This window comes from Bradysia coprophila (genome assembly GCF_014529535.1).
Source record: "Bradysia coprophila strain Holo2 chromosome X unlocalized genomic scaffold, BU_Bcop_v1 contig_185, whole genome shotgun sequence".
NCBI lineage: Eukaryota > Metazoa > Arthropoda > Insecta > Diptera > Sciaridae > Bradysia > Bradysia coprophila.
Window position 1 is genome coordinate 145,551 of NW_023503305.1, and position 12,642 is coordinate 158,192.

The 12,642-nt window shown below is 34.0% G+C and overlaps 1 protein-coding gene across 2 annotated transcripts; it reads left to right on the forward strand.

Moving 5' to 3' along the window:
• Window positions 1-3,036: 3,036 nt before the first annotated feature.
• LOC119068411 (sodium channel protein Nach) lies at window positions 3,037-6,800 on the forward strand. 2 transcript variants are annotated; one of them, XM_037171972.1, is made up of 10 exons: window positions 3,037-3,214; window positions 3,273-3,370; window positions 3,424-3,532; window positions 4,304-4,466; window positions 4,528-4,673; window positions 5,265-5,632; window positions 5,698-5,836; window positions 5,899-6,115; window positions 6,197-6,427; window positions 6,487-6,800. In XM_037171972.1, the coding sequence occupies exons 1-10, from the start codon at window positions 3,060-3,062 to the stop codon at window positions 6,577-6,579; spliced, it is 1,719 nt and encodes a 572-aa protein (XP_037027867.1). In that variant the 5' UTR covers window positions 3,037-3,059; the 3' UTR covers window positions 6,580-6,800. The 2 variants fall into 2 exon arrangements, with proteins under 2 accessions (XP_037027867.1, XP_037027868.1); XM_037171973.1 differs by having other exon boundaries at window positions 3,081-3,214; window positions 6,482-6,728.
• The last annotated feature ends 5,842 nt before the right edge of the window (window positions 6,801-12,642 follow it).

Sequence of the window (12,642 nt, forward strand, 5' to 3'; positions counted from 1 at the left end):
GCGCATGATTTCCAAGGGACACTGTAACTCGTATCACCGTTGGGGCTTTTCGATGTTTGTTTTTTGTCTGTAATAGCGCCGTCGATGTGTGCAGCGTAGATTAAATTAAGAATTTATTGATGTTCTGTTATTTACACAACCAGGGAAAAAAAGTTGAAAGGTCTCGATTTCGTGTGAAATTTGCTGATCCAAGACGAGACCGAGGTCAATTAACGCTAAAAAAATTGACTTTCATTTTTCATTCCGAGTTATCCAAAGGATTTCACATGCTGAAGAACGAGAAATTATTTAAAAGTCCGTTCTTCGCATGTATGTAGCATTTCTGATCGACACTAATTTCAACAACTTCGAAATGTTTAATTCAATAATCTCTAACTAACTAATGGAACTGCTACAAAGAACAATTTTCACGAGTATAATCAACCACAAGCCTATTGACAGTGAAGAGTCTACTTTTTTTCCCTACAAATTCTATATTAAAGATCTACATGATTTTGGAGTATTGGTATCGAAATGCGAGTGTGTGTTGAATGGTTATTATGTTTACACGAATGTATCGTTGCATATAGCGTTTACGCATTAAATTTATGAATCGGATTTTACGCTTTTCCATAATATTGGTATTAGGCTCATTGACTCTTTCTATCTCCTTTCAATTTTTTTTTAAACAGAGTGGAAAATAAAAACGATGAAAATTGATGACTTATGGTTTCATAGAGACCGTTTGGAACAAAATGTATACTTTTTTACTTTTAGTCCACTTTATATACACAGAAAATGCGAGTTGATATAAGTCTCGCCAAAATTCATATTATGTGGAAAAGTGGAGATCGGAAATTTTCTTTTGATTTTTTGTTGTTGTTGTTGTAGTTTTCTATACCTACGCATAAGTTTTGAATAATATTTTGGTTCATTCATTATGGTAAAAAATATGATATAAAATTATAAGTTAAATGATGTTGATGAGATAGGACATGGTGGTGATGGTGTCTGCTGTTCAAAATAAGAAAAATAAAAAAAATGAAATGTAGACTTTTATACCAAACGGCACATTTAATTCGTACTGACAACTCAATAATTGTCATACAGTTTTATGGTATACACACACTTTGTACACCGCATTTTAATTATAATATTCCGTTCAGTTGTGCAGAATCTGAAAAACCATAAAATAAGGTGAGTTACAAGATTTATCTAGTAGGACATAAACTCTAAATAAAATCTATAAATAATATGTGTGTATAACATGGGCTGGCGCTATTATTACAAAATATGAAGATAGATGACTGACATGTCTCATCTGACATACATAAACATACTCTAAATAGCTTGTAATAATTTCATCTATAACCAAACGACAAGAAAACACGATTTGTATTAGAGGTAAAATGTGTAAATAAATAAAACTTAAAAGTTTTCTGTAACTCAACGTTTTGTCGTATACTTTACGAGGTATCGTTCAACTGTTACCGTTATTTTTCCAAATTCATTGATTCAAATAAAAAGAAATTTTGGCGTAAGAGACGAGCGACCGAAACACGGCAATGACAATGATAGTTTGTACAACAATTGATTGGAATTTATGAACGTAGCCGGAGAGTGGTGGGTGTGAGTGCGTAGATTTTGCGCGAAAAATGTGAACGTAATTTATTAACGCTCCCTATTAGACGAAGACTCATTAATTTTATTGTCCTGTAATGCATCGAAGATTTCTGCGTTTTATGTCTGTAACGATCTTTACGACACATAATTTAATGTTATATACGTAAACGTTTAGGTTTGATTGAACATAGATCTTTCGGGATGGTATACAAGGTACAATATACTTCCGCAACGGTTGCCAACTTTTTTTTTAAATTTTTCTACGTAGTAAATTGTAATAAATTAAATTATTAGCATCCGTTACGTGTATATTATAAATGTATGGTTGGTATGGCTACTGGTTACGTACGTAGTCGTCCATAATTTTTTATGGATCGTTAGTGATTATGGAAAGATGTTCATAATTTATCTTAGACCTTTGCGTTTCAATTGATTTTAGTTGGATTTGTTTCTGAGACTCATTAAACTTTTCACGGAAGCTTGACAGACCCAGAATAGAGCGTGATAATTACTTCTTCAAAGCTGTACATACAAAGGCAATTTTGCATGGCTGAGGTCGACAATCGGACATGCAGCATAATTGTCGATCTCAGGAACTCAAAATAGCTAGTGGGTTTTTGGCCTAAATTCGAGAATTCTTTGTTAAAAGATGAGGAACGAACGATGTATACCTATTCACTCACACAATAAATGTATCAGATAAGTCATTGTGGTACATTAATAATACAAAAATTATGGGAACTCCAGCAATGCGATGCACAATGTAATACGATAGTAATCTACTGTGATGAATTGATTGATTATAAAATAAATAACATTCATTAAGCATGGCTGCGTGCCAAACGAAATTTACTGTTCACTATCGATTACACGAATGGTTGTTCGAAGTGAAAGAGCAAACCGGAGTCCAATATATAAGTTTGATTTGCAAGTTATTTTGATTCAGATCAATGGACCATTTGCAAATTTGTGGCCTACATTTCGGCGGGAAAATATTCGTTTTTTGACGATTTCTCTGAACCAAAATCTTTTTTTGAAAAATTAAAACCAATAGAGCCCGCAAAAATGTGTTACTTTTGAAGAAAAAAATGGTTTGTGGGTGATAACTTATCCAAAGGCTACAAATTTGCAAAGGGTCCATTGCTCTTAAATTTCTCTATGATTTCTTAAATCATTATTATTACTAAACTGTGTAATCATTTGAAATCAATGTAAATGGCCCGTTGGTAATTTAGAAATATGAATGGGAAAGTATTGATTGACAATAAATAATTCTGAGTAATTCTTTCCATTAAATGCATGTAAATGCCGAAGGATTATTCGATTAATTTCTATGTTATTAATACCGTTATCCTATCTTTTCATCTCAACACGCAAGAGGTACATTTAGTCGCATAACGACAATATAGGATTTCTGGAACGACATATCCATTCAGTCATAACTTGGTGTTGCAACAATGAACACTGACATAGCAAAAACTAAGCCGAATAAATTTTCAAATCTCAGACTCTTTCAAACTAGTCTTCTTTATCAGACCCGGGAGTTTTTCAATAATTCAACACTTCATGGAGTCAGATATATTGCCGAAACGGGACGACCGTTTGGTGAGAGGTAAATACGATTCTGATTGATTCTTCGACGGAGAATATTAAACTTAGATTTTGATCAGATTCATGTGGTTCTGTTTTACCGGCACGGGAACCGTGGCTGCATTGATTATAATCGTTTCTCTATGGGAAAAATTTCAAACGAATCCAACTATTACCGGTATGAATGAAGGATTGTTCAAATGAGACAATGATCACAACAAATTGTTTCAGGTTTGGATACAGACTTTCACAATCAGCAAGTAATTTTCCCTACAATAAACGTTTGTCCACTTGTTCCGTACAATGCTTCTAGGACTTCGCAGCTAGCTGATATTCTTGGGTAAAATTCATGTGAAATGACTGCGTGTATAAGTAAATGCGTGTGATAAAGTGTCATTACGATGCTGTTCGCATTAGCTTACAAAAGTTTTTTAGCTGAATAACCATTTTTATGTTGAAGATGCAGCCGAAGCAGCCTTAAAAAAGCACAAAGCAACGCAAAGGAGACCTAATTCAAATTTTTGCTTTGTTATACTGTCAAGTTCTCCAGTGGTAAAAACGAAAAATTAGGTCTTATTTGCGTTGCAATGTGTCGATAGAGTTTCGTAGAAACTTTAAAGTTTGAAAGCTAATTTGTCTAATGGTCCAACAATACACAGAAGATGTTTCATAGCATCTATGACTTCCTCTTTCAGTATTTACTCAAAGTGCTTTTCATTATTTATCAACGACTAATCTACTGGTTCAACGAATTACGTTACGTTACGCTGGCCATCTAGAGTCACAAATTAACTAATATATGACTTCAATGTCCTTCTGCACCATTCAATTTTTTGGAATTTAAATCCTTCAACATCATTATTTTCTAAGCCTACCACGGCAGCGTAAAGTTAACTTTGGGTGAATCTACTCAATATAAACACTCTACTTTTCAATTAGGCATTGAAGTCAGAAGAAGTAGATCACATATTTACTGCATTTTTGAAGACCTTTTGACTTCTTGGGGTGGGACCCTGCACCCACGACTCTAATGGGTCTGTTGTGCTTTTAATAAGAGCTTCACAATGTAACCGTAGCAAAGTACAAAAGATTGAATTGGTTCGTGGTTTAGGTCGTATGACCAAGAAGCGGCTTTGAAAATCGACCCATTTCTTCAACTACTAACGTACCTGTCATACGAAAACATTGAGACAGCCTATGATATGGTGAAGAATTTTTCTAAACTGGAAATACAGAATTTCAACAAGAGGTCAATCAAATCGTTTGTTAGCGAGGTTCAAATCATGAAACAGTGTGATAAGAAGGTGGCGAAACTGATACTAATGCTACTTACAGGTCGTATTGTTCTGCAATGAGACATTTAAGGTCTGCAAATACAAGGATGAGGAAATCAGCTGTTGTGATAATTTTCAACCAATCTTCACAGAAAATGGATTTTGTTTCTCATTCAACTCGCGATATAGGGAAACGAATAACAAAGAGTGAGTTCTTCTGCTTGGTTGCGTTCATAAATTACGTACCGGTGGATTAATGCTTGTGTGACGGTCTAATTTTTTATAAAAGAGCCTAATTTTTGCGTTAGGTAATCTATGAACGAGCCCGTTGCACGTGGCAATTAAGGATTGTTAGCCGATGAAAAATCTGAGCGGAGCTGAGCAATTCACGCCGTAAGTGCAGTCGAAATTCAAAATGCAAAGTGTAGAGGTCTTTCCAACGTAGCGTCATTTTCATATAATGAAGCGTTGAAATGTATTTTTCGGTTCACTTTTTCATCGAATCGTTCACTTAAAATTCAAATTTTAGGCACACTTACGGCGTGAATTGGAATAACATAACTAACTACTCAATGCTCTGTGTATTCACTCCACAATTCGACACTCTTACTGTTGAAATAGTGCCAGGGCCTAATATTTGACAACGTTTCACAAATGTTTCACAAAAATTTTGTAAACATTTGTGAAACTTTGTCAAATATTAGTCATTGAATAGCGTCACATGCTCTGCTCTGATTTCGGTACTGATCCCTCGAAGCGATTTCGACGAAACTTCTGATTAATCATTCAAATTAACAGAGAAGTCAACTCTAATTTTCACGACCTTTTTGAAACTGACAAAAAATGGGCTCTCAACTTTCAACCGAAAGTCAAATCCCAAATTTATGTCCACTCACATCATGAAAACTTTGGCTGGGATTTTCGTCCGCAGATAGTATGGGATCCAGATGGTTTCATTGCAGATCTATTAATATCAATGAAACAAACATACACCACAGAAGATGCTAAACAATTGTCTATCGTTCAGCGAAAGTGTATCTTTCCTGAAGAAGTTAAATTGGACATATACAGTGATGAGTACACGTTTACAAGTTGCATGAAAGAATGCCGCATCAAGAAGAGCATGAAGTTTTGCAAATGTGTGCCGCCATTCTACCGATACTCGAGTTCGTTTCAATGAAATTTGAAAAGAAAATCAGAGCAAAATCTTAAAATTTGTTCTCATTTTTAGCTGCTCAGCCATACTGTACCATTGAGCAATTCCAATGTCTCGCGAAATATTCCAGGAATATCACAGAAGTGCGAGATTGTAATACATGTGAATTAAGTTGTTCGAACACCGTGTACGATATCGAAAAACTCAGCAAAACGTTAGTCATAAATTCTTCGGTGATGGCAAAGTATTGTTCATGAGCTTTTCTAATTCGTTCAGATTAAACACCGATCGCACCTCTGCTACCTACATCAATATTGAATTTCTAACTTGGCCCATTATTCGATACAAACGAGAAGTTTTGTTCGGGTGGGTCGATTTATTAGTGTCATTTGGTGGAATAGCTGGCCTTTTTCTGGGATTCAGCTTGCTCTCTGGTGTTGAAATAATCTACTACTTCACAATGCGTGCAGTTTGTATGTTGTTTCAGAATAAGGTGAGCCTCATCTTACGTTTTAATTTTTTTATTTTGCTTAAAGCTTTCAAGAAGATTTAGAAAAAAAAATATATTTCGTAGAATGAATTGCAAGAAATCGAGGAGAAGAAACAGAGTCGAGTGCAGGAATGGTACAATCTATCATTGAAAGTGAATTGTCGCAAAACATCCGCTAAAGGTATCAACGAGGATCAAACAAAAATCGTTAAAGTTTCCAGCAGCTTTGACGATAAGAATTTCATACCGTTTAAAAATGCAGCTGAACTACCCCAACGTTTGCCCAGGGCTGACAACCGGTTCCATGTGAAAAAAGTAATTGTTTCCCAATTCGATGAATTGCTTAAATTAACATCTACCCACTACGAGATTAGGTTAAGCCGTTGTTTCAACGCGTGAAGGTAGCACCTATAAATAACATTCGTTTCCGGCCAGAAGCCGGCAAGGATTATGGATACATTCCTTGAACGCAGAACATGTCCAATATCGCAACAGTAAAAATCTGGGACAATGTCTGGGAAAACGTTTCTTGAATTTCCCATGGTTTTTGGAAAAATTTGGAAAATGTAGGAAAAAGTTTTCCCGAAAATAGTCACGGAAAACACTAAGAAGTCGACTGGTCTTTATTTGTCTGATTTTGTGAAATTTTTTGTGGATTTGAAATTGTTTTTAATAAAAATGTGTTAACAATGTGACTATTGAATTTGGGTTAGGACGAGCGACAAAAAACCAATTTATTGTTGGATATTATAATACATTAGCCGTGTTGTGTTTCGTCTCGTCACATTAATTACATTGTTTTCCCTGATTCATGTGCTCCCTCGGAACTCCAGAACTCGAAGGAATGAAAATATTTTCACTGTAAGTTTGTAAGTCTCACTGTAACCACGGTGGGGCTGAACCACATTATTTTGAGACTTCCGTGAACATATTGGTTTGGAAATGATTGGAGAATGTTTTTTGAGTGATTTGACCGCAAAATCAAAATCGTTTGGGTGGGAATGCTCGCAAAAGCTATATTTGTTGCTCAAAATGTAATCGATGGAACACTCCTGATTAAGCCACGAATCAGAATGTTTTAGAATAATGTTTTAAGGTTGTAAAATGATTTGTATGACTCAAATAAATCTCTACCATTCAACTGAAACCCATTTCACAGGTAATTAGACGATAAAAACTTACGATTTTGATTTTGCGGTCAAATCACTCAAAAAACATTCTCCAATCATTTCCAAACCAATATCCCCATGTTCACGGAAGTCTCAAAATAATGTGGTTCAGCCCCACCGTGTAACATTCTGACGAGCAATTTAGAGAAAAACCTATTCTTAGTTACTATTGTTGAGAATCCAAATTAGGCGAGACAATTTTTTTTAGTTATTTTTAATCGACGTAAATCATTGAGCAAACAATTTAAGTTTTTTTTTTCACTCATTGGACAATGTTTCCCTTATAAATTCCTACTTCGAGTTTTTTGTCGACAGTTGGATTTGATCCGCCTACCTCTTGATCATGAGTTCATCGCCTTGCTGCAGTGAAAACTTTTTTTTCGTACTACTACGTACCAATTTTACCGTTGATTTGGAATGAACATTCCAAAATGGTACAATATACCAATTTGTTTTGTGAGTCATACCAATCGTTGGTGTTCTGCACAAATTAATTGGTACCAATTTGACCGTTGATTTGGATTCCAAATCAACGGTAAAATTGGCAGATTTTATTTTCAGTGATGCTGTTGCTAAACTGGTACGGTGCGGTTGAATGAATTTTAACTGAGTATTTCGATGCACTTTTGATCACTTTTGATTACTCAGTTAAAATTCATTCAAGCGCACCGTGTCAAATATGTGGCATTAAAACGCTGTTTGTAATTTGTACCACCAGAAAGAATATAATACCACGAGATGGTATTTCAGTCCAACAAGAACATTTTGATGTGTAGAGAGCACTGAAATACCAAAAATTGGTATAATATTTTGAAGGAAATTGGAAGTGCTACATGATATAAGTTCAGATGATACGATACCCCATCTGGTTTGTTTTGATTTTTGATTCTATCCGACGACAGTTAAACTTCTATAAATGTAAATTGTAGCTATATTTCGAACGTTTGTTTGTGTTCATCATCAGGCTCTTTTTTAAATTTCTTGGAAAGAATTAGTTTAAATGTAAGATATCACAGTGTGTGGAGCTATGCTCCTTAATAAATTGTTTAACTATTTAAAATGGTAAATTAGGACGAAACACTTAGAAATTATAAATTAGAATATATAAACTGATTCGTTGCATTGCACAGTGGAAGTCTAACACTTGTGAAAAAAAACTCCATTTTCCAGAGTTAGGAACGGTTGTGATCTCTTGGGAAGTACAAAACACATCTTGAGTGACCATTTATTGACTGTAAATGAACGGTACGTATCTCTGCTTTACAATAATATCCGGTGCAAGCAATTGAGTTTTTGTTCATTTTATGAAGTCTAATAAATGAGGTTTTCCACCTACTACGAAGTAGGAGGAAAGCAACATTTTCAAGGCCAATGATCAAATGATTCCGAACCATTCTGTGCTGAACATGCAATTTTGACTTAGTTTATTTCATCTGTATCGCTCTATCCTGTTAGAAGATCAAAAACAAGTTGAAAACTCTGGAAAATTCACGCCGTAAGTGCGGTCGAAATTCAAAATGGAAAGTGCGGAGGTCTTTTTAACGTAGCGTCATTTTCATACAGGGAAGCGTTGAAATGTATTTTTGGTTCACTTTTTCATCGAATCGTATACTTAAAATTCAAATTTTAGGCACACTTACGGCGTGAATATGGGTCTACTGGTCAGAGATTTCACTTCGACTAAGTTTTTGGCTTGCAACACAATTTATCTGGGGTGTATTATACATGGAAGGGAAAAGGGTAAGTCAAGCTACAAAACAGTTTAGCCACTTTCGCTGGTACGCGCTGTTGCAAGCCAGCAGGAATGTTCAAACCGTTCAAACATTTACCATATTTTGAATCATAAGTAGAACGGTTGGCGGTCTTAGCGGTGATTATACTCTTTATGAAGTTCCTATATTCCTACAATATTTCAACTTCTAGAAACATTTCTATCTCGAGCTATCATAAAAAAAACTGTTTCCACGACCCCCTGACATGCTATTACTTTTAGTTCTCTCTGAAAATGGGAAACTAACAGAAAAAGTAAAAAATATCTATTTCTTAGAATTGAATGACGATTCAACCGAGCTATATCTTTCCCGGATCGACGAACCATTGAATTTATTTTCACCAAAATTGATTCAAGTTTTGGCGATATCCCTCTTATACTACATACTCATATTCCAATATACTTCATAGTCATATTCCATTTCGTTGATAGTTTTTTTTTCAGTGTACTTTTCGTCATTTGGGACTTCATTTAGACACAAATTTGGCGCTAGGGTTCAAAAATCAAAATTGTAGAACAAATCATATCGTGGCAAAGGACTAAATACACGACCTATCAGTGAATTTTCGGTCTGTAAATTTTGGTAGATTTCCGGTAAATTTCAGTGAATTAAATTGGCAATTATAGGCCCTGACTAAAGATTCAGGCAAATACCGTGTGTTGCTTTCAAACGTGTTAAAAAAACATTTTGTGTAATGTTTGTTTTGTTTTTATTTATATTTTATTTAACTTGTATTTAATCATATAATCATAAAAAACTAAATTAAAAAATATCAAAGAAACAAAAATCAAAAAATGTAATCAACTATCTAAATCAGAGCCAGTTACAGATCGACGATAAATTAACGAAAGAAGAAAATTGAATTTTTTGTGGTTTTTAAAAAGGAATTTTTGTTTTGTATTTTTGATTTGTTTTTTTAAAAAAAAGGGAGTTGCTTACATAATTGTTTTTTGTTTTTCGTGTTCATATATTATCAGTAGGTAATCTATAATAATTATAGTTTGTATTCTTTATCCATTGTTTTTTTGTTTGTTTTAACTTAAAAACTTCTCTTACTCACTTTTTCACATTTGCACTAAAAAAAAACGAAACGAAACTTTGATTTTTCACGCAGAAGAAATTATTCTTTCTCTTTGTCCATTGAAATCCTCTCTCTATTCTCGCATTTTGTATTATAATTCAAAAATAACATCAATCAATTTAAATTGGGCTTAGTTTTTATATTCACACAATAGTTTATCGAGCGAGCTTGAAAAAAAAAACGCTCACTACAGTGATTCCACGGTGGTTCATGTAAATGTTCGGAATCACTGTCCGTTGTTTTATTAATGTTTAATTAATTCTTTCTACACGAAGCAAATAGAAATGATTTGCGCAAATCGATTTTTTTTTATTTCTCAGCAAATTGCAGAAAAAGTGATCAGTGACGGATAAATTCTACATTCCAACTAATTTTTTTGTTTGTTTGTTTGTTCAGCATTGGATTCGCACTATACGGCACTACATTTTGTATTGTCGTTTGGCCTCCGTTCAGGCTAGGCAGTTACGTTTAATTACCCTTGCAACCAGCTATCATAAAATATGACCACACAAAAAAAAAGTTTTTTGTTAAAAATATTGCATGGTCATCAAGTGTCAGAGTGTCAGAGCGTCTTGGTAATTGGATGGGAACATCTTTGAACAACAAAAATAATATTTTTGCTTCGTTTTCCTTTTTGTTATTTGTGTTTACCACTCATTCTAATAATCATTGTGAGTTGCGTTTTCTGATAAAAAAATAAATAAATTTCTGCCGAAATATTATTTTTGTTGTCCAAAGTGCAGTACAAGATGATAGTTTATCTAATCAACGATCATCACCTCATTATTTCAATGTAATCACCAATCAATCACACTAACGCCGACGATTTCTGTCGTTATAACATACAATCGACAACAATTATACAAAGATTAAGTGTCCAAAATATGTCTTCGACGTCAATCAACTTGTTCAAGTTTTCCTATTCTATTTCGTACTCATGCAAAGTATTTTATACTTTTGACAAGTACACACATCCGTGTTATACTGTTCGGTAGCTGATTCATCAAAAGTATAAAATACATTGAATCGATTGAGAAAGAGAGCAAAATAAAGGTCTTAAGCCGCAAAGAAATTTCGGAACATATTCAATTCATGCAGTTAATAGGAAGGGATAAATTTTACAACATTATCCGATTGATTCTACTGCTCGTCCAAATCAACATAGTATTTACCCGGAATATACCCACACTACAAAGGTTAAATTTGATAGAGTGTGCATCCGGATGGTACGAATGCGTGAAAATATACCACTGATTTACTGAGAAATAACTGTATCGAAAGCAACGACTGTTTAAATTTTAACGAATGGTGTTACTGTGATAAGTGCCGAAATGTTTTGGTATAATTATACGAATGAAAAACTACGAATGATCAAAATGTACACAAAAACATGAATTTCATAACTTTGTCAATTTAATTTCGTTTTTTTTCTATAATTTACTTGCTTTTATTGCCCGTATTTTGAGCGACACTTCTGCGAATTCCACAACACCTGTGATGAACAAAATTTTCGTTTTTGAAATAGATCGACATCGATAGGACTTTTTTCTTTAGAGCAACGTTCGTGGGACTGGCTACTAGTGGACCGAATTCCCGAATGCAGAAGTAGCCAAGACGCTCTCAGAAAAGTCTGATATGTTTCGAATCAGTTTCGATTTGAAGTTTCGTTAGTCACGGGATCCAGGTCATTGATTGATTCACCTTCCGAATTCTCTGTGTAGAGAAACGAGTGATTTTACCTAACTTGTTTAAAAGAAGATTTTAAAAAAATCGACCGAGAAAACATACGAAGAATTTAAGTTGTGTACCTTGCTAACAGTCGTAAAATTGTCGCTCAAAAAACTAACCATGTTATGAGACTGAAATCATTTTAAGTTGTCACTTAGTTTAGTCGGAAATATTATTTTTATACAGCTGCCTGCAGTATGTTGAATTTAGTTTTTTCTCTTCATTTTAATTTTTATTTACATTTAAAAAAAAAATATTTTATTTGCTGGAAAGTTTCTTTTTTTGTAATTTCTTAGCCACACGGATATATAATTCTGTTGTTCATTTTTGTTTCTCTAAAATTTTCTCTGTTTTAAATTTGATTCTTTACTTCATTGCTTGATTTACTTTCGGTGAAATATGTTTTTTTTGTTAGTTTTTTTTTCTTCTTTATTTACATTTTCGATATATTTCGATTTAGGAAATAAAAAAACGGAATATTGATACTTTTGGATGATCTCTAAAATAAAAATTAATGAGAAACTAAATCAACTTTCGTAACGACCGCGTTTCCAACGTTTCTATCCCGATAAAACTACACCACGCAAAAGTTTGAAATTTGGTGTTTGTGGTACCACCAAGGCCCAAAGCAAACACAAAATGAGAATCTGGGATGGTAGTATACAGGATGTCAGCTACACATTAAGTGCAGTGTCCACCGTAAATAAATCTCTATTTTGTATGAAATGGTTTTTTTTACTGTGTTTTACTGTGTGATACACTGCCAAGTTTCAGTACCCT

Excerpts from the sequence above, each read along its gene's own strand:
- LOC119068411 (XM_037171972.1), top strand. The coding sequence starts at position 3,060 with ATGAACACTGACATAGCAAAAACTAAGCCGAATAAATTTTCAAATCTC. Across the intron at positions 3,371-3,423 it reads AACGAATCCAACTATTACCG|GTTTGGATACAGACTTTCAC; the intron begins GTATGAATGAAG and ends AAATTGTTTCAG. Across the intron at positions 4,674-5,264 it reads AGGGAAACGAATAACAAAGA|AGAAGTCAACTCTAATTTTC; the intron begins GTGAGTTCTTCT and ends TCAAATTAACAG.